This window comes from Anas platyrhynchos, chromosome 3, assembly GCF_047663525.1.
Source record: "Anas platyrhynchos isolate ZD024472 breed Pekin duck chromosome 3, IASCAAS_PekinDuck_T2T, whole genome shotgun sequence".
NCBI lineage: Eukaryota > Metazoa > Chordata > Aves > Anseriformes > Anatidae > Anas > Anas platyrhynchos.
Genome location: NC_092589.1, coordinates 63,507,983 through 63,533,799, shown reverse-complemented (window position 1 = coordinate 63,533,799; position 25,817 = coordinate 63,507,983). Strand labels below are relative to the sequence as shown.

Sequence of the window (25,817 nt, the reverse complement as noted above, 5' to 3'; positions counted from 1 at the left end):
ATCAGTGAAATAAATTGAGCTACCACGGAACTACATTACTGTCAAATGGAAAGGATAGGGATAAAATAGTAGATGAATAAAGATGTTCGGAATAATATATACCTGTTGCAGCCTTTTTCAAATGCAAATCTGTAAATCCATCTCCAAAACATATACTGAGTTCTACCTGCCCTTCCTTCATCTTGCTTTTATTACCCATTTTTTGTTTGTTAGTTTGTTTTTTAAGCAATATATTTCTGTGATAACTGATTGAATGAAACACAAGAAGCTAATGTAGGGCATATGGTTAAGCTGCAGGAATGCATGGGGACAGCATGCAAATGGGGGACGGCGTTCAGTGTGAAGGAATGGGGAAGGATAAATGTAGCCTGCACTGCAGAAAATCAGAACAGGATTGGATTAATTGGCACACTGTTTATTAGGAAGAGGCCAGGGAAAGCCCAATGCAATTGAATTGCAGCATGTCACAGCTCTCCAAGCCAGAGTGTCTGTAATTAAATTCAAAAATCAATGTTAATGCTCAGCTGGGTCACACAGCTCAGATCAGAAGATAATCAGGAAGTACTGGAAAATTGAAGGTTTCATAGAAATATTCTGCTGGCTATGCTGCACTTCATCGATATTCCTTAGTAATGCTTTTTCAGAGCAAGTACCACACTGTGGTGTAATTCAATTAGGTTTGTGTGATACTCACCAAGGACAGGTGTAATTATGTTTATTCATGAGTATAGCAATAGTAGAATAGAATAGGGGAGGAGTAAGGTGCTATGGCATGCATGGCTTTGGGAGTTTCCAAACTAGAATAAGGCGACACATTCGTATCTCACCTTCTGGCCATCTCTCAGAGCTCTCAGAACTTGAGGCTTTTAGAGTGGCATGAATGTCCCAGCAGTTCCGAAAGCAGTTGAAGTGACAGCATGGTCCTGGTTTAGGTATTTCTTTAGGTTTTAGGTTTTCTTTCCATCTCATATGGAAAGAAAATTGGAATCTCCATACATACATGGGTCCTCTGTGGGCAGGATCACAAAGGGTATTTATGGTATCCCTGGATGATGATGTCGTCATTAACACTAGTACTCTTTACTGACATTTCTGTAATGATTTTAGTATAAGTGAGAATATTTGGTCAATAAAGGTTCTGCATGTAGACTAGATGCAAGGCAGTCTTGTTTGGTATGACCTATGAGCTGGAGAAGAGATAATTGCTTCCAGGCTAATTTAGGGATTATTTAGGAATCCGTCCCACTGGTCCCAAAGCAGGCTGACTCATCTAGATTTTTCTCATTTCAGAATCCACTAAGATACTGACCTAGTTCCATATAGTGTATGCACAAAGTTTACCTAAAATTGATCATTTTTTGGCTTGTCAGATGTGGGATTTAGTGGCTGAATTTGTGGATCTACATATGGATTATGATCTGACAAGTTGGGAAAAGAGAGCACAGCTGTGTTCCTGTTTGATGATTTAAGTCAGCTTAAATAAAGCAGTCAAATACCAACCACTAAGATCCTAATTCTGTGTCCCTGCTTTCAGCATGTTTGGCAGTGGTGAGCAGACTTTTGTGCTCCTGTCATGGCAAAGGCATTTAACGGCAGCCCTTGAGGAACCATCAGGTTCAGTATTGACACTGACTATTGCTACGTATAAGTGAGGCTTCTTCTGTGTAAGAGTCACAGAAAGACTGCCATGTGTAAGCAAGAGGTCTGATACACAAACATCTGTCTATGGTCTGGAAAGTGTGACTTGGAACTGTGTGGAATGGGACTGTCCATGTGAAAAGTCTAAACCACAGCTTTCAGCTGATCTGCAGTGCTAGGGATATTCATGTTTGCAGTCTGCAGCTGACCAGAAGTCCTTCAAAGGTTCCAATAAAGCACTAACAAATAGAAATTTGCCAGCAAGAACAACAACAAAAATGCCCAACCTGTTTCCTGATAGTACAGAAAAAAATAAAATTTCGGATTATTTGGCAAGCATCTTATTTTTCCATCTTTCTCCTCCAAATTTAGCTTTTGAGGGCAACAGGAAAGATGCAAGTGTCCTCTGTTCTGACCCATTATTTCACCCACTCAGCAACTCAGCTGTGAAAAATTGCAGAAGACCTGTGTTAAACATTTTCTCAAATTCACAGCTATTTGAAAGGCAAAAGCATCAGTGTTGGCTGGAATTTGTAACGCTCTCGGTTTGGATGTGCCTCACATACCTACACTCTAGGATGTCAAGATAGCATAAGAATCCACACACTTGTACCAGGATAATGCAGGCAGGCTGGCTCCCAAGGGAGCCAGCTTACATAACTGTTAGATACTTAGGAACCCTTCAGAGGACTTCTTTCAATTATGGTGACTAGACTAGTTGGTGATACTGAATCAGCACAGAGCAGTCCATGACTTCTGTGAGGACTTTAGCCAGCTCTATATTGTTTTTCTTGGTTGGTGTCTTAGTGATGCTCTAGGATAATGTAAACTGAAGAATAAATGAGAAGCCTGAAAGAAGTGCCTGTGAAGTGGTTATTTCAGCCTCTGGGCAGATGAAGGTTGATCCTTTCAGTAGAGGAACAACAACAATGTGATGTGAAAGGAAAAGAAGCTTTGTGCTCTGTAAAATCTTGTCCTCCAGCTGAAACAGGAGGATGTGATCAACTTCCAAATCTGCCAGCAGCTGCATGTGTATCTCACTAGTTAACTCCCACAGACCTTACACATTTCTTAAAATCAGACAGCTCTCATGAGATGCTTCTTCTACCCTCCTTTTTTCTTTCATTCTCATCTGTCATGTTTTTTCATCATTTGTGTAGGTCATTTTGTTGATTTGATTTTTCCTTGCCTCCTAGAACGTTCTCATTTGTTATCTTCATTTTCTGGCATTTGTGTTGGTTAAATCATATTCTATCTCTGTCATTCCAGGCTATTTGCGCATAGTTGCATGATCTGGTTCATCTCTTTGCATGCCCCTCTGCCTCTTTATTCACTCTGGGTGGTCCTTAATGTTTGCAGCTCTATCAGCCGCTATTTCAAATGTCAAGCTCAGCTCATGTTGCACAGAAATTCTTCCTTCTAATATTTGCTCTGCTAATTCTTGGGCACATTTTTAGAAAAAATAACATTTGTCCTTTTACTTGCTCATGTATCTGACTTACTGTGGCATTGCTGATTGGTTCTGCTGCAGTACTTTCTTTGCCTTGAACAAGCAGTAATTACTTTCTTCACATTTTAGTCCCACGATGAACTTGAACTCATGTATTTATATACTAATCCAGCTACCTAACCCATTTACTTTACCTGGGGTTTTCTATGAAGCATCTTTTCTGCATAATCAAACCCCTCAAGGCTTCCACAAGGAAATGTAAGAGCTAACTTTCTGTATTCAGAAGTGACCTGTGTTAGGGCAGTATCTCACAAAACTATATATATATAAACTATATATATATAAAACTATAGTTATGCTCCTGGCATGCTCTGTTTGTTAACTGCACTAATCTTGATAGTCTCAACTGTTTTGTAATTATGCTGTATTTATCTATTGTCTTTTGCTCTATGCTTACATTGGTGTAGGTTCTGTCTTTCCGTTGGGTGGGACATGCATTGAACGGTGACCTTTAAACTCAACTGTGAGACAAGTGAAGTCATAAATAAATATTTCTTAAATAGTACTGTATCTCTGGGCAATTCTTCTATATATTTTTATACATTTTAGTGGATACCTTCAGTCATGCTCAGATAATGTTTTTTTTTGTTTGTTTGTTTGTTTTTTGGTTTTGCTTGTTGCTTTAGCTGTCTAAGTAAATCTATTTCAAGTAATTTAGTAACATGTTGCTAGCCTTTTGCTGAAAAAATAATTAACTGATGGTATTGTATTTCACTCTTTCCCCTAAACTCTAAACTGAAAATTTTATGGTGGACTACTGGCAGCTTCCTGCTGCTCAACCTGTAATTGCATTTTAAATTTATCTTCCTCTCCCTATTTCTTCGTCCTGATTTTCTCGCACATAGCTGATAATTTTGCAGTAGTTTCTTACAAGAAAAAAAATGTTACCCACACTGTATCTGTTAGTATTTGGTAGTCTGCTGAGAGAGTTCTAGTGACCTTTACTTTCTTTTCTCCTCAGCAATACGTGGAGAAATTGGGCTAAAGCTTTAGACATGCCAGACTGACTGATAGCTACAAATGCTCTGTGATGGGCTGAGAAGACCCTAAAGCAATAAGACATAAATATAAATTTTACAGAAACTGGAAAAAAATGGCTCTGTATTTTCTCTTTTCTTGACTTTTAACTCCGTATTAAAATCTCCTCTTGATTATTTATGCTACTTGTATTTGCATCACATATCTACCAACAGTTTTTAACAAGGTACATCAATTTCAGTCATGCATTCAGTTTAGTTTAAACTTGCCTTACTTATATTTAAAGTGCTTGATTCTGAACCTTATGCTGGCTTTGTGTAAGTCAGGAGGATTTCCATTAAAACAAACTCACCTTTATCTTTGTAATTAACTGTGACCAGACCCAGGCTAAGGAAAAGTAAGTAAAATATTAAAAGCATAAAGTGATGTAACAAAAGCAACGTAAGTGAGAGCATCAATGAGCTAAAAAAATTATTTGTGTAAGTCATTTGTGAATAAATTGCAGCCTATAATACATGCTAATAATAGTTGACATCTCCTTATAAAATTAAAATGTTACCAAGCATCAGCTGGTTTTGACATCTGTCCCAATTGCATGGGTTGACTGAGATCTTGTTTTAAATTACATAGGGTAGCTCAAGTGTGTTAAAATACAGATGTATAGACATTATGAATGGAGGGTATCAAAGCTGAACAACACACTATTATGCTATTGGCAACATATCCATTCTTTAAGTAGTCTTTAAGTAGTCTTTAAGTGGGGCACCATGTTGTAGCTAGCAACACCATTTATCATTCCTCATTTAGTAGGAATATTCTCATTTTTCTCAGGCCTAGCAGCCTACTGTTCCACAGACTCTCTGTTTTGGACTCAATATGTCATGGACTTAACTGGAATAACTGGATGGAGCTGTTTTTCTGCAAAACAGCAGGATAGGCATATTCTGATTCATGGATGCAAAATGAAGTCATGGCAACTCTTCTGTATTTGAGTGGCCTTGATGCAATGTAAACACTGTGTAATATTTGAAACTTAGGCAAACAGAATAAAGTGGAGATGAACCATTTAAGGGTCACGAAGGAAAGTTTTTTGATAGAAATGAGCGTGTAGGTCAATTTGTTTGTCCCCGCATCTTGAAACTGCTGCTCTTATGTGTACTTACTAACTTGAGATTATGGGTCAGCAAATTGTGGAGTGGTGTGAGTGCTTACAGGTTCTAATGAAGTCTCCAGGCAGATGTCTGACTAGGGCACCAATGTTCCAATGTTCAGCTGAAGACATGGTGAAGTTTTACTGTGAATTATGTAATTATTTCTGAGGCATCCATTAATAGGAAAAAAAAAAAAAGTTTCATTATATGGTACATCAGAAGTATTTTTGAATTATGCTTCCCTTTCTCAATGAAATAGTGCTTTATTTATATTATATATTTATATTGTTGCTAATTTCTCTTGCTTCTTGGTAGGGTAAGAAACCTTGCACAAAGGTCTTTGTTGGAAAAAAATAAATCCTAACAGAGACCCATTCTATTTTCCAGTGTTGCTTAGAACATAGGTGTCAAAGGAGATTTCTAAAGGCAAGTGACAGACAAGATGAACATAGAGCCACAGCTGTGCTGAAGCAGCTGTTCTTGTTGGCCACATAAATGCTCTTGTCATGTGGCTGCAACACTCAGGGAGAACAAATTCCAGTTCTTGTTCTGAATACCCCCTGTGTGTACTTTTCTAATAATGTGGACTAATATGTAACGACATGACTAAAAAGTGTCCTGGTGGTGGAGGGGCAGGGAACCCAGGTCCCATTTCCCAGGCTGGTGCCTCAGCCACTAATTTCAAATTATGCTCTGCCGGGGTGATTGTCAGGTAGCAGGCTTTTTATTTTTTTAATTTATTTATTTTTTGGTGGCTAGTTTGTGGCTTTCACAGTCACTTTTTGCCCTGGGTACTTAAATTCTGCAAAGTCAGGAACTACATCTTTTTTTTTTTTTTTTTTTTTGTATCTCTTGCATGCACTGAGATTTTCAAATATGACTACACGGTGTAGATATTTAAGAACTTTTCAGAGTTAGGCTCTTGCATTATTTAAATGCGTTTGAAAAATTGCTTCTAGGTCTCTGATGGTAAACAGAGAATGATAACTCCTGCAGTTTTGAGCCTGTATGTTTTACAGTCCAAGACGTATTTTCTTGGTGAGAGGGAAAGTTTTGCTGAGACACCATAGTTATGGAACAAGTAGATTTTAACACATATCTAATACATATATGATTTAAACCTTCTTTTAAATACCTCCTTCATCTTGTTCCCATTAGTATTTGATCCTACAATCATTGGATTTGTATACAGTGGGAAATTACAGCTGTTAGAACATGCTAATTAACATGATTAACTGAGCATGTAGTGCAGATAAGGACATTTGTTTGGTTTCATGACAGCTGGTCACTGCCTACATTAAGTGTGTGTCTAGGCTGGAGATTTTGCCTCTGACTAAATCAAGTAACAGATTGCTGGTTAAGCTAGATGATATGAGTGTAAACGATTGCCAAAGGATTCCAACATTGTTTGTGCTTATATACCTCCACACTAAGTGCCTACCACTGTTTTATTCATAAGTTATTTGAAATTTTGTGCTCAAGGACTGAAGAACCAGAATGGCTTAGTGATTGTACATCAAGGTATTTAACATCTTTGATCTTGTTTCTTTTATATATATATATATATATATATATATATATATAAATATATATATATATATTTTTTTTTTACTCAATATATATACTCAATATATACTCAATATATATATATTCACTATATATATATACTCAATATATATATATTAGGAAACTGAGTTTATCCATCTTCTGGCACAACACCGAGCCCCAGAGTGTTTAGTCATACTTTTCCTTTGCAATAGGTGACTGAAAACAAAGCTTTTATTTTGCTTTTACACACTCAGAAACAACTAGAGACCTTTATAATATTTATTTAATGACTGATGATTTATATCTGGTCAATACTTTAATCTACATTGTGTGATCTTGGTTCCAAATTCCCATTAGTTCTGTGCATTTGGAATTTCAGTTCAAGGATTGTTCTAGTATTACCTCATAGTTTTCACTTTCTTCTAAAAGATGCTCCTTCATATTCTTTGAAATGTCCGAGAGATAAAATGAAAACAGGCAAACTGTAATAAATGCATACAGACCCACATGCTTGTTTTATACCTTTTAAATTAGATTGTGCTCCTAAAATTATTTTTTTCAATAATAAGAAAATTCTTTATGAAAGAAAATGCATAACTTTTTTTTTTTTTTTTTTAAAGTAGTTATTTCACCTATAGGCATAGCTAATGTAGGATCTTTTCTGATTCCTGAATAGGAATGCTAATAATGTGAATGGACAAATGTGTAAAAAATTATTATGAATATCTGACTAAATAGCCAATGTCTGCTTCCAGTTATAGTACTGATTTTCCCTAGGAAATGGGTTTACTCAAAGTTCTAAAATAGCCTAGAAACATATTTTGTCACTTTAGTTATAAAAGACAATTACTAACTCACTCATTTGAGGCTAAAACCAACCAAAACACTCTTGCTCTTTTTTTAGTAGAAAAATGTAAACAAACTGGAGAATGCAAGCAAATATAAGCAAAAGTAAAGTCTAGGATATCCAGATTTATTTTTCTGTCTGCATATTCAATTTACTTCTTTTAGGAAGAAAACTTTATTAGTCAATAAAGAAGAACTTTTTTTTTACTAAATCCCCTTTTAAGCAGCCTTTCCTCAAGTCTTAGAATCATAGAATCACTAAGGTTTGAAAAGGCCTTCAAAGATCTTCTGGTCCAACCACCACCCTACTACCAATATCACCCACTAAACCATGTCCCTAAGCATCAGGTCCAACCTTTCCTTGAACACCCTCAGGGACAGTGATGCCACCACTTCCATGGACAATCTGTTCCGATGGCTGACTACTCTTGCAAAGCATTTTTGTTTCCCCAAACATTTTTTTAGCTCCTTCTTGCTTTTTGCTATAGTTCTGTGATGTATTTTGGAATAGGATGTATTGGGTTTATTTGGCAAGATTTTGGTAGCAGGAGGGCTGCATCTGAGCAGAGCCCAGCAGCTGCCCATGTAGATAAGAGCCAGCTCCAGATGGCTCCACAAGGGACCCATAGCTGGCCAGAGCTGAGCCAGTGGGTGATGCTGGTTGGGCCTTTGGGAGAGCAGATTTTAAAAAGGTAAAAAACAAACAAACAAAAAAAAAAAAAATAAAAAAATAAAACAAAAAAACTTCCTGTGCAGCAGCAGCCGGGAAAGGTAAGTGAGAACCAGCCCTGCAGACCCTAAGGCCAGTGCAGAAGGAGGTTAGGAGGTGCTCCAGGCAAGCAGCAGCAGTTCCTCTGAGGCCTATGGAGAGGCCCCTGGTGGAGCAGGCTGTCCCCCTGCAGCCCATGGGTCCCACATGGAGCAGATCTCCACACTGCAGCCCTTGGAGGAGCCCCCGGTGGAGCAGGTGGATGTGGCCTGGAGGAGGCTGCAGCCCATGGAGAGCCCCCGCAGGAGCAGGCCCTGGGCCGGAGCTGCAGCCCGTGGAGAGGAGCCCCCGCAGGAGCAGGGGTCTGGGGGGAGCTGCTGCCCACCCGTGGGGGACCCGTGCTGGAGCAGTTTGCTCCTGGGGTGTGGATGGACCCCATGGTATGGAGCCATGTGGGAGCAGTTCTTGAAGAGCTGTTGCCTGTGGGCAGCCCCTGCAGGCTCATTTGGGGAAGGACAGCATCCCGTGGGAGGGACCCCATGTGGAGCAGGGGCAGGGAGTGACCATGAAGGGGCGGTGGGGACAAAGCGTTAGGGACTGACCGCAGCCCCATTCCCCCTTTCTCTTGTGCCACTAGTGGGGAGGAGGTAAGAAGGTGGATGTAAGGTGTTTTTAGTTTCTCACTGTTCTAGTCCACTAGTTATAGGCAATAAATTATATTAATCTCCCTATGCTGAGTTTGTTTTGCTCATAGTAATGGTTGCTGAGTGATCTCCCTGTCCTTATCTCAACCCTTGAGCCCTTTCCATTGTATTTTCTCCCCCTTTTCTTTGAGAAGGGGAAGTGAGAGAATGGTTGTGGTGGAGTTCAGCTGCCCAGCAGGGTAAAACCACCACACAGGACATGACATATTTGTGCATAAGAAATGAAAAATTCCATGTTTATGTGAAGAAGTAACCAATGCACACTTCTGAAAACAAGTTACTCTTCTCAAGTTATTGATAACTAAATGTGACAAATACAGAGATTACAGTAGGCATTCCACAAACAAACACATCCAGGATCAGAGCTCCTGTGTTTCTCTAGTCAGTCACCTGGGCTAAGCTGGTACAGCTACACAGAGCAGAATGGCTGGACATTCTGGACATCACATGTGATGATGGTTCAGGCTGATAATGCATAAGACAGGTGTTCTGTGGCCATGAAGAGAATGTGTGGTTCAAGTACGAAGACTGAGAAGCTGTTCTAGACATAGGAGACCAGGTGCCAACCTCATGTCAAGTGTTATACATTGGTAAAATTTCTGAACTTCTGTAGACTCAACCTGATTTACTGCACCATAGATGTAACTGAGGAAGGAGCAAGTTTAAAAGAGTGCAACTGGGCCAGGCAAAAGCTTGTAGACCAAATCTAGGCCAATCATAAAGCAGTGTCTTGAAAGGAAAATATAGAACTCAGGTTGCTTCCTTCTCTCTTTGATGTGTGCTCTGTGCTTTTGTGAGTGGCTAACGAGCTCTGTGCAATGCTGCTGGTATTGGATGTTGCTGATTTTGCACAGTATTATAATATCTGACCTACTGAAAAGATCAGCCTGGAGCAAAGAAGGCAAGCAGTTTGGGCATTCATCTTTGTGCAGTATTGCTACCTGTTTACCATGCTTTTGACCTTGGCATACGAGGTGAAATAATTAGTGTATATGGCATATACTGTAAGTGGTGATGCATTCAAAAGGGATTTTTGTTTTGTGTAATTTACAGAACAAAGTCACAGCATTCCCCAAATCTGGGCAACAGGCATTCTCACATAGCTTATGATTATGTTTATCAATACTTCTGAGTTTGTAATTTTTAGTTCAAATTACACATTTAGCTATTGGTTGACAATTTCAAGTCAAGTTTAAAGCCAAATAAAATCCCAGGTGAGTTAAAAAAAAAAGGAATTTCACATCAATAACATCTGAAAAGATATTCACAGACTGAAGCAAGTTCACTGGGTGGATCCACAGGTGGTCAGGTGCCGAAGCTCTTGCCCTGAAAACAGGTTGAGGAATCAGGGCTGGTTCAGCCCTGGAGAAGAGATGACTTTGGGAGGATCTCACAGGAGCCCTCTAGTAGAATCACAGAATCACAGAATTTCTAGGTTGGAAGAGACCTCTAGATCATCGAGTCCAACCTCTAACCTAACACTAACAGTCCCCACTAAACCATATCCCTAAGCTCTACATCTAAACGTCTTTTGAAGACTTCCAGGGATGGTGACTCCACCACCTCCCTGGGCAGCCTGTTCCAGTGCCTAACAACCCTTTCAGTAAAGAAGTTCTTCCTAACATCTAACCTAAAACTCCCCTGGCGCAACTTTAGCCCATTCCCCCTTGTCCTGTCACCAGGCACGTGGGAGAACAGGCCAACCCCCACCTCACTACAGCCTCCTTTAAGGTATCTGTAGAGAGCGATAAGGTCGCCCCTGAGCCTCCTCTTCTCCAGGCTGAACAAGCCCAGCTCCTTCAGCCGCTCCTCGTAGGACTTGTTCTCCAGGCCCCTCACCAGCTTCGTCGCCCTTCTTTGGACCCGCTCAAGCACCTCAATGTCCTTCTTGTAGCGATATCCTTCTTGTAGCGAGGGGCCCAAAACTGAACAAAAGTTCTACCCCCCCTGTAGTACCTACAGGGGGGTAAACAAGAAGAAAGAGCTAGGCTTTTCCACAGTGCTACATGGTGTTAGCAGATGAGAGAGTAGATTTAAGTTGCATCAAGAGGAGAAGAAAGGTTGACATGGTGACACAGCGGCAGTGGTGCAGGCTGCCCAGGGAGGCTGTGTTATCCCTGTGTTTGTGGCTTTTCCACACCTGAGTAGGCACAGACCTAAGCAACCAGGTTTTACCATGCAGGTAGCCCTGCTGTGGGCAGGAGGTTGTACGAGAGACCTCCTGAGCTCCACTCAGACTGAATTGTCTGATCATTTAATCAAACTATTGCCACACTGTATATATGAACCATGGTTCTGACCTGCTGAGTCAGCTGTCTTGGGCAATTATATTCCAAAATTTATTTTGAAAAACAAAAAAGCACTCTGCAAGCTCCCTTTCATCTGCTTTCTTAAGGAAGGAGAGGCTTACATTACTGTGCACACAAACCGAGTAGCTGTGAAAGTCTGGGTGTTGTTCACAGTTGTATCTGTGTAACCAAGTTCTATTCCTTGTCCTGTTGAGAGGTTCACTTAACAGTAACAAGGTGTAACTTTATAAGACTGATTTTTTTTCCATAGTTTTTCCCCAAATAACAGTAAAGGATTTTTTTTTTTCTTGTAGTTTTGTGAATTGGGTAATTTCATAACCTCTCCGCAGCATCATTATGCAGACTGTTAGTAAGCGGAGCTACTCACAGCTGTATTTAAACTTTTCCCAGCTGTGAGAGTCCTGCTTTAACATAAGAACAGTCGTAAAAGTCATGCTAGAGAACATGGCTTAGGCTTTCTAATGAAATAGGGCAAATGTGAGTCTAAATGGAGTTATGATTCAATGTGGATATGAAACATGAACATACTGGAAAGAGTCCAATGTAGGGTCACAAGGATGATGAATACCTTGGATGATGAACACAGGTGATGAGCACCACTCCTGTGAGGAAGGCCAAGAGAGCTGGGATTGTTCAACCTGGAGAAGAGGAGGCTCAGGGGTATCTTATCATTGTATATAAATACCTGAAGGGAGGTGCAAGGAAGACAGAGCCAGGTCTTTTCAGTGGTGCCCAGTGGCAGGACAAGAGGCCGTGGTCACAAATTGGAACACAGGATGTTCTATATGAACATCAGGAAGCAATTCCTGATGGAGCACTGGCACAGGCTGCCCAGAGAGGCTGTGGAATCTTCTCCTAGGAGATCTCCAAAAGCTGCCTGGACATGGTTCTGCGCACCCTGCTCTGGGTGTCCCTGCATGAGCATGGGTTAGGACTGGATGACCTCTAGAGGTCTCCAGCCTCAGCCATTCTGTGATTCTGTGTGGTTCAGCAATATGGCAAATATATGCAAATAACCACATGATACTGGTTTTGCCATCTGGGTTTTTCTACTGGTAGTAAGAGAAGGGAGCTTCAACAGCTACTTGCCACTTCTGAAAGTTGCATCAAAATCATTTTGATAAAAGGGGACAGTGCCCCTTTATACAATGTTAAGATACTTTGCATGGGCTCAGTGTGGCTGAGTATAGTTATAGAAATACATATAAAATGAGATCTTTTGACTTACATAACTCTCCTAAGAGCTTGAGTTTGTTTTTTTAAAAAATATTTTCCCCTTCTTAGCGTATGTTTCAGTATCCAACTTTTAATAGTAGAACAATGACCTCCTTTTCTTCCCAAAGTGTCCATACTCTAGATCCACATTAATGGGTCTAGATCACCACATCTAGATCAGTGGTTTTCTGTCCCTCACAGTTTGTGAGCCCCCTGGATTCCTTCCTTAAAGCAGTAAATATTATAGTTTCATAAAGAAATGTGTATTAATAATGTTCACATTTGCCATTCCTACCTGTCTTTCATAGATTCTTTAGAGGTAACTGATGGAGACCTTTAGCCTTGCTTGCGTTAGTACAATGCAGATTTGAAAACTGCTGCCAGATCTAGATATTTAGAATGAATGGATCACAGTCAGACCTTGAATTTCCCCACAGATTTTGATATAATCCTTAATACCAAGCTTTTGTTTTCCACTTACAAGTGAAAAGATTTTACTGTTTGAAATAGTACTATTGTAAACCAAATACAGACCATTTGATACAAGGCTACCAATGTCCAGGAAGCCTAAGCTTTTAATCTCTGCTTTGGACCTTCTCTTTACTGCTGTATCGTAGGCAGCCTGGAGTTCTTGCATTGCCTGACCCACATGCAGCCTGCCTTTTCCTTTTTATGCTGTGAAACTGCTTGCATGATTTGGCCTGTTTCCATAATCTGACTGGCAACCAGGAGGTTAAAAGGACATGATTAGTCCCTAAGCTTATCCGTTTACAGACTAAAAGAGGCAACATTAAAGGGAATTTGAACCCAAAGGGTTTGTTTCAGCTGGAAATTTCAAAGCTTTAATGTTTTAAATAGGCATGCAATTTTCTATCCTTGGCTTTTGCTTGCATGACTTTAAAATCCCAGCAGAGGTTATGAAGATTTTTAATACCACATTTCACATGCTTTCATCTCACCTATTGTCAATTAAAATACGTTTAAAATACCCCATAATCATCAATACAAAAGAGGTCTTTTGCTTTCTTGCTTTTCTTTTTTAATAATTTTTAAGGACTGGATATTAGGAGAGAGATGCATCATAGGGTAGTCCCGCTGGTGTGTTATGCAGTTGGAAGGGATTGCTCATTAAGCAATGAAGTAAAAAATGTAATTTTGGATGATTTTTCTGTTTCTCGTGGAAGTAACCTTTCTTTGGCCATTGCTGTATTATCTCTACCAGAAATATTAATCCTTTTGGCCTATAAGATTGTTTTAACAGAGCATTATATTTTTACCTTTGGAATAGAAGTGATTGTATCAATTGACAACCTCTACGCATAGATAACACATTGATATATTATACATCAAGAACAAAGTTTAGATGTATTCTGCTAATTTCAGCTTAATACTGGTTTGTTTACTTAGTTGTGTTACCAGTTCTCTTATTACTTTATCATTTGCTTTCTTGATTATGAGAATTTCTGGGTAAATGGTCTCTCATATACCTCTTTCATTGCTAGGATTTCAGGTTTATCAAAGGTAAAGGACACTTTCCTTGATATTAAATTTTGTGCTCTTGTTAAAATTTGAGATTGAGTCACTTAAGTGGTAATAAATCAAGTACTAACATGAAGTGAAGTTACTAATCAGCTGAAATAGCAAGATAGGAAATGCTATGGTATTTGAAGCCATGTTTTGTCACACTTCTCACTGTGATGAAGTTTAATTCTTTGCTGAAATACAATAGCTGATCATTTCAGAAAGTTTTACATAAACCTAAACTACAGGGAAATAGCATGTACAGTTCTGAAAATTTCAAAAAAATGAAGTTTCAATAATCTTTCAAACAGTAAATGTTCCAGTTTTATAATAATAATAAAAAAAAAATGTGAAAACTACAAAGGTCATAAATAATAAGGGACGCTGAAATATATCTGGAATAAAACAAATAATATGAAAGAAATATAATCCTAATATCCTTTAGTGCACTATTTATCTTTGGTGCTGGTATACTTTTCAAATTAAATGTAAAATCTCAGCATAATTCAAATGACTATATATTTATTCAAAAGACTTCTGTTGTAGGTAGAATTAGTAACTTTTATTGTACCAAAATAGTTGAAAAATAGATAAACCTCGAGGCACCCGAAATAGAAATACCAAGCTCCAAAGCTAACTACAGGCTGAGAGTTAATAAGGTTGCTGAGAGATTAACTACATGTTTAATAATGTGACCATCTCTGAAAAACAAAGTTAGTTGATACCAGTAACACTAATGGTGATGCTAGTCATCAGAGGGTAAAGAAGGGTATTAAGGTGGTGACCTCTTAGGCTAAAGAGAAAAGTAAGGAGTTTGTGGTTTGTGGAACCAAGAAAAGTTAGTTGGAGCCACTAGCATGTGCAATAAAGTCAGTTCCTTCCATTGTATTTTTGCTCTTCCATACACACCTTTTAGGTTTTCCTAGACTGCTGAGTATCAGAGCCATTGTGTAAATAGCTAATATTGCCTCAGTTGCAATTAAAACAGAAATGTACAGTCTATGATACATTTTTGCAGTAGACATGTCTTACATCTGGAATGATCAGTGAGTCAACTGGGCTCAAATCCCACCAAATTCTATCCCACCAATTTAGTCATTTGCTTGGCTTCCAAAGGATAACCAAGTATTACTTGTGGAGGCCATTCCTAGCTTCAAAAGGACTCAGAGTGACTCCCTCTTATCTGTCATACCTCTCTGTGGACATGTCTAGGTTGTTCAAGTTGCTCTGCAGTTGTCTGGAGATGCAAGTTACTCTAATGAGTCCCCAGGTCACCTCTGGCCTCCCCTCCCTTCTCCAGGCTGGCAAATTCAGATATGGGTAATGCTAGCAGCATAAATATACCATTTTTCTGTCTGATCATCAGTGAAATCCTGATGTACTGGTGCAAATCAGAATAGAAAAGAAGGACGCTTGTCCACCTGTGCTACAGTTTCTCCATGATAATTTATCCCTGCCTTACCTTTGTATCACAGAGTGAATCTACTGCCTCTATTTCTTTGTTGATTTGAGTTATTTGACCTCCTGACTTGGTTAGGGGAATACTTCAATCTTTGCTCAGCAGCTGCAAGTCTAGTGGTTCCCTACAACTATTCTGGGAAAGCTGTTTTTACCTCTTTCATAATTTTCTTTATGACAGCCTTTCCTTGAGCATCTGAGAAACCTTTCCCCATATGGAAAGGTGATAAAGAAGAATCCCTTTCAGCCTCTCTAGGAGCCTTGATCTGGGCAGCAAGTGTAATGTAAGAAGCAGGCATCCTCCACATCTGAGACTGGTGCTTCTCATCTCATTACCCAACTTGTATCACATTTGCAAACCTTAGGAGGAGCTACTTTACAGGACCTATACCAAGACGGACTTGGGTGATCTTGGAGTGGCTGACAGGGTTGTGCGAGGACCTCTTAGTAACAACAGCACAGTACAAATTGATGCTAGCTGTAAGGGTAAATCTGGGCCACTGTTCCTTTCAAGACTAAAATTGTAAACTGTCTAGGCCTTTGGTACTGACGTTCCTGCTGAAGACGAAACAAACCGAGCAGCTACAAGGTTAGGAAGGCAGATGCTTGAAAAAACACAACGTTTGTTCTTCAAAAGCAGCTTGATATCTGTGGTGCTTTTTTAACAGCAAAATGATTGTGTTTATGAAATGGTTTACAAGCCTATCCCTTTTTTTTTTTTCTTTTTTTGTCTGTACTCTACATCAATTTTACCATTATTTGATACATTTTAAAATAAGCCTGTGTCATTCACAGTGACACCAGAAAAATTCTGTCAAAACTTCTAACATAACCATTCTTTACTTCTTAGTCAAAATCTTGTAAAATTTGCTTGTTCAGAAGTTTGAATTCAAGCTTTTGAGTAAAACTAAATGTAATCATTGTACTAAGCTAAAAGAATTAACATTTGACATTGGGAACTCATTGTGGCTGTTCTGTAATGAAAGTAAACAGATTTGTAAAATAATTCATTGTATCTACAATGTGACTGTGTTCTAAATACTTTTTTTTTTTTTTTAAAAAAAAGGTTTCCCATCTTAAAATACACTTCATTGTAATAGGCTTTTGAAAAAAGTTCTGAATGAAATGAAATCATCTCATACCAATGGTCTGCTAATACCAATGATTTTATTAAATGGAGAAGAGATTCAGCTCTTAAAATTAAGTACCATATAAGCCTAATGAACACCGTGGCTTTTTGCCAATTATATTTATGAACCTGGTTGTGATTTTATTCAATTAAATAAAGATTTAGAAATATCCATGTGAACTCACAAATAGGAAAGAGACTTCTTCTATATATAAAATACTTTTTCATCTTGTTGCAGCCAGACTTTCTCTGTCTTATATCCAACTTCTAATGCAGGTAAAGTGAACAGAGGAACAAAATGTTCCCCTGAAGTACTGGGAGGAAGCCAGCCAGGTGGCTTAGGAGATCTCTTTCTCCCTTTTATTATAGAAGATCTTAGTTCTTCTCCGTCCTTCAGGTTACTGTAGACCATTTAATAGTGAAATTGTGATGTGGTTTTCCTGCAATATTTGTAAAACTTTCAAATGAGAATTTTCGAAAGATACCTCAGGATGAAATATATATATATATATTTTGATCTGCTTTTCAGAGTTAGAGAGGAATTAGAGGTTCCTTAAGCTAGAGGTATGCTTAAAATATTTACCAACCAGATCTGAACTTACTTGGTTCACCCTTTGGTGCAATCCAGGTAGCTGTGATAAGCACAGTACAGAACACAAAATATCAAACCCAACCAACATGCACAGCTTAGATTTAGCACAAACCCATGCAGTTCCTTGGCAGCCCTGATAACGGATGAGAGTGGGTTTATGTGTGCTGCAAAATGCCACATAAATATGGAAACTCCTTAAACCTGCAAAGATCTAGGATGTGGAAAAGAATAAGGGAGCAAACTAGATAATAGCTAGAAGACCTATTAATTTCAGTAAAGATGTGCCATAATTCTCTTCATTAATTTCTGCCTAGAGAGTCTAAATGTTTTAGAGAATGATCTTTTGCTTTTGGCAGAAACCCTTAAATATAGGCATATGAGACACTTTTTTTTTTTTTTTTTTTTTTGATATACTATCAACCTCGAATAACTTTCTTGGAGGGAGGGGGAGCATAGTGTTAAAATTGCTACATTAAAAGAAAAATTTGGCTCTTCATGAAACATTCAAGAAATTAATTGTTCTCAAACTACTGAAATTGCCCAGACAGCATAAAAATGAAAGTGAATTGCAAAGGGTGAGAATTTCCAGAGTGCTGAGCAACATGAAACCAGAAGTGAACTTTCTGAGTTGTGGTTTTTGTTTGTTTGTTTTGTTTTGTTTCTTTGTTTTAAAGAATTCTATCAACTTTGCTTTCAGAAATTAAGAAAATGTTGCATCTTAGGTCTTGTTTTTTCAGGTCTTCGCTTCACAAAGAAAAGTTTTCTTGCAGGAGGAGAGAAAGCACTCTCTCTGTTAACAATGGTACAGGGAAGGAATTCAGCTTTCTGTTCCTTCTGTCTGTCACCTGAATTACTGCTGAACAGATTATGATGAACACTGGTACATTTTTTTTTCTGGATTAGTGCTTCCACTTGGCCACCTGTCTCAAACTCCCTATTAATTTCATAATAATGAAATAATGGTGGGTTGGAGCAATTTCTGCTTGGAAGTGAGCTTACTTGACACCTGCTTGCATTGTTGGAAATTCATGATAGTGCCTCAATTTATGGTCATTCTCATACCATAAGAGCTCTCATCTTTTTGCATGGGTGATTGGGATTTTTGCATGGGTGATGTTGGGATTTTTTAAAAACAAATATTTAAAGATATCTGATGAAAGTTATTGCCTGTAAATTGAAAGCAATCACTGGTTTGCTTTACCTCTGCTTCTCTGCCTCTGACACACAGTCCAACTTTTACCTTGTCTGCTTGTTAAACTATCCCTAGCATTGACACAGTGTTTGTTTGTTTGTTTGTTTGTTTTTCTGCAACAGATTGTCAGCCTTTCTGTATCTTTGAACTTAGCAAGGCCATCAAAAAGAACATATATATTTTTTCATACCTGGCTTCACAGTATCTTAATTGTATACCATAATACTTTCTAGTATTCATTCAAATATTCACTAATTAAGCTGAGAAACTATTTTTCAGTCTGGTTATAAGATGCCTTATAAAATGATATTTAATAATCCTGAACTGTGTTGTTTCATTTGTTACTTTTACTCAAAAAAAGCGCCCTACCAAATGTGAGTTTCTCTTTTTAAACCCATGCTGGTTCATGTTTCTCATGTAGTAGACAACCAGGTGTGAAAAGCCTAAAAAATAAAATAAAATAAAATAAAATAAAATAAAATAAAATAAAATAAAATAAAATAAAATAAAACAAAGCAAAATAAACCGATGAAGCTTTGAATTCATGAGCTTGACATTTAAGCTTTTTTAAATGATGGAATAAGTATATATTAATATATGCTGAAACCCAAAAGGCAAAATGTCTTAAAGAGGGTATGTAGAATGATCTGTATTCATACTAATTGTATGTCACAGAACTTTTTGAAAGAGCTAGCTATAATGGTAAAATGATCAAGAACACGTACAAGGTTCTTAACTTGTAACTTGTTACTGACTGTCCTGACATAAACCATTTATAAAGACTTCTCATTTTTAGTCCTGATATGTCACCACAGAGCACTAGTTTTCTAGTCTGCATCACTGCTGAAAGATTTATTACCTATATTTACAGTGGTAAAAGTCTTTTGGAAATGCTTTTTAAATGCCATTTGAGTCTTAAAACCTTTATTATGCCCTAACTGCAATAAATATAGTAGCTTTTTAAAAAGTGACGAATATTTTAATTATTAAGAAATATATACATATTAACAAAGCACTATTTATATTTGCACACACAAACTTTGCTTGCATCAATATTTCTGCTTTTTTTCCCCCACAGGGCACAATATAGAACTATGATAGCAACCGGCGGAGTCATAACAGGACTGGCTGCCTTGAAAAGGCAAGACTCTGCCAGATCTCAGCAACATGTAAATCTTGCCACAGCACCAGCTTCTGAAGAGAAGAAGCCAGTTAGACGCCGGCCCAGGGCAGATGTAGTGATTGTCAGGGGCAAAATCCGACTCTATTCTCCATCGGGGTTCTTCCTTGTTTTGGGAGTGCTTATCGCATTCTTGGGAATTGCAATGGCCATCCTTGGATACTGGCCCCAAAAGGAACAGCTTTTAGGATCTGAAGATAAACTACCAGTAAATGAAACTGAGGTCCTAAGAAACCAAGGAAGCATTTTACTTCGTTTCTTTGAACAGCATATGCACTCAGATAAGATGAAAATGTTGGGCCCTTTTACTATGGGCATTGGAATCTTCATTTTTATTTGTGCAAATGCCATTCTACACGAAAACCGTGACAAAGAAACAAAAATCATACACATGAGAGACATATACTCCACTGTAATAGATATCCACACCCTGAGGATCAAGGAACAAAAGCAGCTGAGTGGTGCCTTTGCTGGCTTGTTGGGGGAAGGAGAACTCGGGCACAGTGGGAGCTCATGTGCATCACGGCTGGCTGCAAACACAGTTGCACCTTTCTCTGGCTTCAAGAGTAATTTTAGAATGGATAGTTCTGCTGAAGAAGAGGAGATTCCCCTAAATGAAGATAGGACCACTGCTAGCCTTCTACCACCTCTGATGACTGACCAATCTGGTTCAGTCTTTGGACTTTACCCTCATTCCAGCAAGGCTTCAGATGACAAAAACACTAGTTCTATAAAGTGTGAAACAAAGTCCATCGTATCATCTTCTATTAGTGCTTTTACACTGCCAGTAATTAAACTAAATAATTGTGTTATTGATGAGCCCAGTATAGACAACATAACCGAGGACTCAGAGGTCACAAGGAGTTGGTCCAGAAATCTGTCGATGGATTCTCTGGCCATTCCATTAACTGACACCAAGGAATCCTGCAAACCAGCTGCGGCCATGCTACCACGGCATAATTCATTTGTGGACACTCCACATGATCAGTTCAAATCTTCTATGACACTCGGACCAAGTACAGGAAAGCTTTTATCCCCTGGTGCTGCCAGGAAACAGTTTGGGTCCAACACGTCTTTGCATCTTCTGTCTTCACATTCAAAGTCCCTGGATTTGGACAGGGGTCCATCTACACTCACTGTCCAAGCTGAACAAAGGAAACATCCCAGCTGGCCCAGACTGGATCGGAGCAACAGTAAAGGATATATGAAACTAGAAAACAAAGAGGACCCAATGGACAGGTTACTTGTGCCACAAGCAGCAGTCAAAAAAGACTTTACCAATAAAGAAAAGCTTCTTATGATATCGAGATCTCATAATAATTTGAGTTTTGAACATGATGAGTTTTTGAGTAACAACCTAAAGCGGGGAACTTCAGAAACAAGGTTTTAATATTTAAATTGCAATTTACAATATATACAACAGAATTTTTTAAGAAAACGTTTTGACAAGTGTTTCCTTCTCAGTGAAACTAAAACAAGACCATTTTTATCCAGATGATTAACAGCATATTAAAATTGGCTTGTGTAAACAGAGATCTTTGTCTTTGTAAGTCCAAGAGTTTTTTGTCACAGTAACATACAGCTGCAATACAGTACATTATCATTGCTCAGAGAGTTTTGGTATGACTTATTGCATTTTTTTCCAAGTCATTATTCTTTCTGTTCTATATGAGCATGTTACTTTCTATCAATTTGACTCCAAAACCCTGCATTAGAATTAAAAGCTCCATTTACCTGTAAGTTCTACTTATTTAATGACTGCAAGTCGAGAAATTGTTTTTGCAGTCTAGAATGGGAAGTGAGGAAGAATACATACTGGAATTGTCAAATTTAAGCATTTATCCTTGGTGTTGGCTTTCACATATAATACATCTCAGTAACTACAATCTTGCCATTGTCATTGTGAGAATCTTGTTTAGATATGGGGGTGGGTGAATAGAAAAGAGTGGGTATCAAAACATTTTTGTGAATTCATTGTAATTGGTCAAGTTGAATACCAGTGTTGTAATTATTAACTATGCTTTGTACAATAAAATTTCTACATCCATTATGATTTAATCCTAAAATTCCAGGAAAGCATTCATAAAGTAAGAAACCTGAAAATTCTTCTGGGGTTAGTTCTCTAAGGCATTTTGATTGGCAGCAGTTTTGAAATCAAAGTGTACTGATTAAAATCATAGGGACATAATGAATGCTAACAGGGTTTTAGAAACATGGTATATAGTAAAATGATATCATGACATGAATCTGAAGAGAATAATGAAAAATGAATATATTGCCTCTCATTGCAATAGCAAGAAGCTAAATAACTAGGTTTCTATGGTCAAGATACTGATACAAAGCATATAATTCAATATGTATACTAAATATTACAAAAGCCCCTTGCCTAAATTTCAATTTATATATTTCACATAATTATTGGGATGGTGGTTCACTGGAGGCTTAGCTGGGGTAATTTTCATTAGAAGATTTTGCAAAAAGAAGTGACATTTAAAACAATATTTTTCTCAGCAAGGTAAGTTCCTCAGTTGACAATCGTAGGCTATTGTTAAAGAAAATGAGAATTTGAATGTGCATACCAGAAAGTTTCTATGTATTTCATTAAGGTATTCAGGCCGTGATCCTGCCATGACAGTCATGCTAGAGAATGTCACTTCTAGTTGCAAGGCTCACCTAACAGGAAGTTGGTTGTATGTGGTCATTTTAGATATATTCACTCAGGAATTGTTTTTAATGGCTTTTCCCAAAAAGAATCAAGCCTGTTAAACTGTTGTACTTCAGTTATGAAAGATCAAAGATAAAATACATGTACACACACTCTCTATATCCTTTTTTATTTTTAAATACTCAGCTCCAGATTTCAACTGCTTAATGTTTATGTATCAGGAGCATTACTTGCTCAGTGAATTGAGGCATAGTGTTAACTGTTAGAACCTCAAGCCTATATATTGTAACAGAGTTGGCTAAATATTTTGCTATGAAGCTTTTAATAACTTTCCGGTTTGTGTTCTTAAGACATTTGCTATTTTTTGAAATGAAAATAAAATGTATCTCTACATATATCTGCTGTAAGACATGTTTTTCCTCTATAATCTCAAATCTTCCATATCAAAGTATAATTAAGTATCATAATATTGTACATAACATTATGCTTAATATATTAGCCTGCCACTAGATATATGGCTATGACTAATTAATTTCAATGACATCCCTGCACATGTAAAGGTTGAATTTACTGTGTTTCTAATATTTTTTTAATGTAATGTGAAATGTATTCAAAATGCTTTTGATATAAGGAAATTTTGTATAAAAAGAACACCTTGTTCTTTTCAGTTTGGCAGTATGTTTCAAAAAATGGAAACCATCATTAAAAATACATGAATGATATAAGCTTTTATTTCCTGAATAACTAAATTAAATCTTAGCTTAAAAGATTTTTTTTTTTTTTTTAACATCATACATGGGAATAGTGGTCCATTTATAAGTATAGCAAGGCATGAAGTTTTAATTTTTAGCATAGATACCTGGTACTGAAAAATGTGCTGATTTCAAAAAAATATACCTGGTTGAGAGACCAAAATAAAGTTACTGACTTGAATTTGCAAGAAATCAAAATAGCTCCGTACAAAGGAAATATGTGATTGACAGACTGACTACAAAAATATTCTCAAATTGCCCTAAAATGGAACATTTAATTTAGATAATAGCATCTACTGTAAGTTCCAGAAATAATAAGCTCATCCAGTACATATTAAGTAGTATGATAACTCAAAAGTGATAGTAACCTTTTTTCCTGGGATTTTCATATCCCAAAATTTAAAGATATGTGTCAAATGATTTATAAGGCATAAAGTCTAAGGTGCTAAGTCTGATGAAAGGTTTAATATTTTTAAAAAGTTGTCTAGGAGTCTATTTTTGCCCAGATATACTAACCACAATCACTCTGAAAATTAAGGACCTTGCATCTTCCCGTATTCCTTGGGTAATTCCAACTCAGTATCTAGTCAGAAAAAGTTGTAAATGTTCAAAAGACCTGAACACTAATCTTCATGAGGTGGGAAACCATAGTAGGGTGCAGATGTCTGAACCCTTTGTAACACATGTTCAGATAGCAAGTAAAGACCTAGTGAAGCAAGGAGCATTTCTTAAACCTCTGTTATCTTTAGGGCATAACGGTATTCACTCTGTTGCTGATTCAGTTCACAGACTTTTATTATTATTATTATTTTTATTTTTATTTTTATTTTTATTTTTATTTTTATTTTTATTTTTATTTTTATTTTTATTTTTATTTTTATTTTTATTTTTATTTTTATTTTTATTTTTATTTTTATTTTTATTTTTATTTTTATTTTTATTTATTTTTATTTTTATTTTTATTTTTATTATTATTATTTAGCTCATTTCTGATGCTCTGAACAACACTATTGATGTTCTGTGCAGCCCCACAATGAATTGTTCCAATACAACTTCAGGGTGAAAAAGAAGCCAAAGACAGGAAGTTTTAAACTATTTTTATCATATGGGAAAATAATTGTATAGACACTCCACAAGACTTTTCATGCAATACGAAGCTAAAACTTACATCTAGCCCTTGGAAGATGTTATGGTACCACATCCTTTGTATGTAATAATCCAGAAGGAAATCATTTGTATTGTACAATCAGTGAGTTCAGCTTCTTCTTCTCCATAAGACCATTGAAAAATACAAGTGTTCTACCTCTCAGGTAAGCATCTTAATCACAGCCTGTGGCTTAGGCTGGTGTTAGAAGCTGTCTGTCCTTTCTGGCAAAGCTGTTTCAGTCTGCTTGTTTATTGGGCAAAATTCATCAGTAAATAAAGAGCACAGATCTGCAGTGTTAGAAAAGAAAGTCTGGGCTGCGTTGTCTTTTCCAGGTTGTTTCTATACTTAATATGAAATACTGACTGAGTAAAAACCTTAAAACGGGTTCTGTGTCTGGCCAGTTCGATATTTTACCTGCTCCTTTGGAAAACCCAGTTCACTCTCCATGTGAGCCAATTAACCTGATTTCTCCATGCAGTTCAGTGCAGAGTTCAGCAGGAGGGAGTGGCAAACGCACCAGCTACAAATACTGTTACCTGTGGACAGGAAGATCTTGGCATGGGGTTCTCTGAAACAAAAAGACTTCAGTATGATGCTCCCGATCCTGATGGCTACCCTAATGCTTGGGCTTCATAAAGGATGGAAAAGCAGCCTGGCTTTAAAAATGAAAAGTAATGTTATAAATTAGCAGAAATTTTAAGGCTACCAGTTTTGGAGGTAGGCATCCACATCTGTCCCTCAGCATGGATTAGACAGATAAACAAATTTTGTGCAACCACCTCAGAGAGCCTTTCTCAGATCTAGCACTGATTTTACTTATGCTTAAAATATAGCATTACTAGTCCTTTAGTTTCTCCTATATGAAATGTGGGCAATAGTTTTGACCTGCAGCATCTTTTCTCTCTGAAAAGGTTTTTTAGTTTGTGGAGTTCCTGAATTGGAACCTTCCAGAGAGGCTGTGTATGCCCCATCCCTGGAGGTGTTCAAGACCAAGCTGGATGAGGCCCTAGGCAACCTGATCTAGAGTGTGGCATCCCTGTTCATGGCAGGGGGGGTTGAAACCAGGTCTCTTCCAACCTGAGCCGTTCTATGATTGGTTTAATATAGTGCTTTTACAGATAAGTTGTTCTATCTTGGCTTGGACTGGCGCACGCTTCGTTGGGTTAGAAACTGGCTGGATAGCCGGGCCCAAAGAGTTGTGGTAAATGGAGTCAAGTCCAGTTGGAGGCCAGTCTCTAGTGGCGTCCCCCAGGGCTCGGTGCTGGGGCCGGTCCTCTTTAACATCTTCATCAATGATCTGGACGATGGCATTGAGTGCACCCTCAGTAAGTTCGCAGATGACACCAAGCTAGGTGCATGTGTCGATCTGCTCGAGGGTAGGAAAGCTCTGCAGGAGGATCTGGATAGGCTGCACCGATGGGCTGAGGTCAACTGCATGAAGTTTAACAAGGCCAAGTGCCGGGTCCTGCACCTGGGGCGCAATAACCCCAAGCAGAGCTACAGGCTGGGAGACGAGTGGTTGGAGAGCTGCCAGGCAGAGAAGGACCTGGGAGTGATGGTGGACAGTCGGCTG

The 25,817-nt window shown here is 38.0% G+C and overlaps 1 protein-coding gene across 2 annotated transcripts in view; it reads left to right on the top strand.

The window, feature by feature from the left end:
- Nucleotides 1-22,740, top strand: part of TMEM200A (transmembrane protein 200A) — a 59,215-nt gene extending 36,475 nt beyond the window's left edge. For both annotated transcript variants that reach the window (XM_027454531.3, XM_072036012.1), the window contains exon 2: nt 19,579-22,740. In XM_027454531.3, the coding sequence (XP_027310332.1) occupies nt 19,595-21,070 (1,476 nt within the window). In that variant the 5' untranslated portion in view covers nt 19,579-19,594 and the 3' untranslated portion in view covers nt 21,071-22,740. The remainder of the gene's footprint in view (nt 1-19,578) is intronic.
- The last annotated feature ends 3,077 nt before the right edge of the window (nt 22,741-25,817 follow it).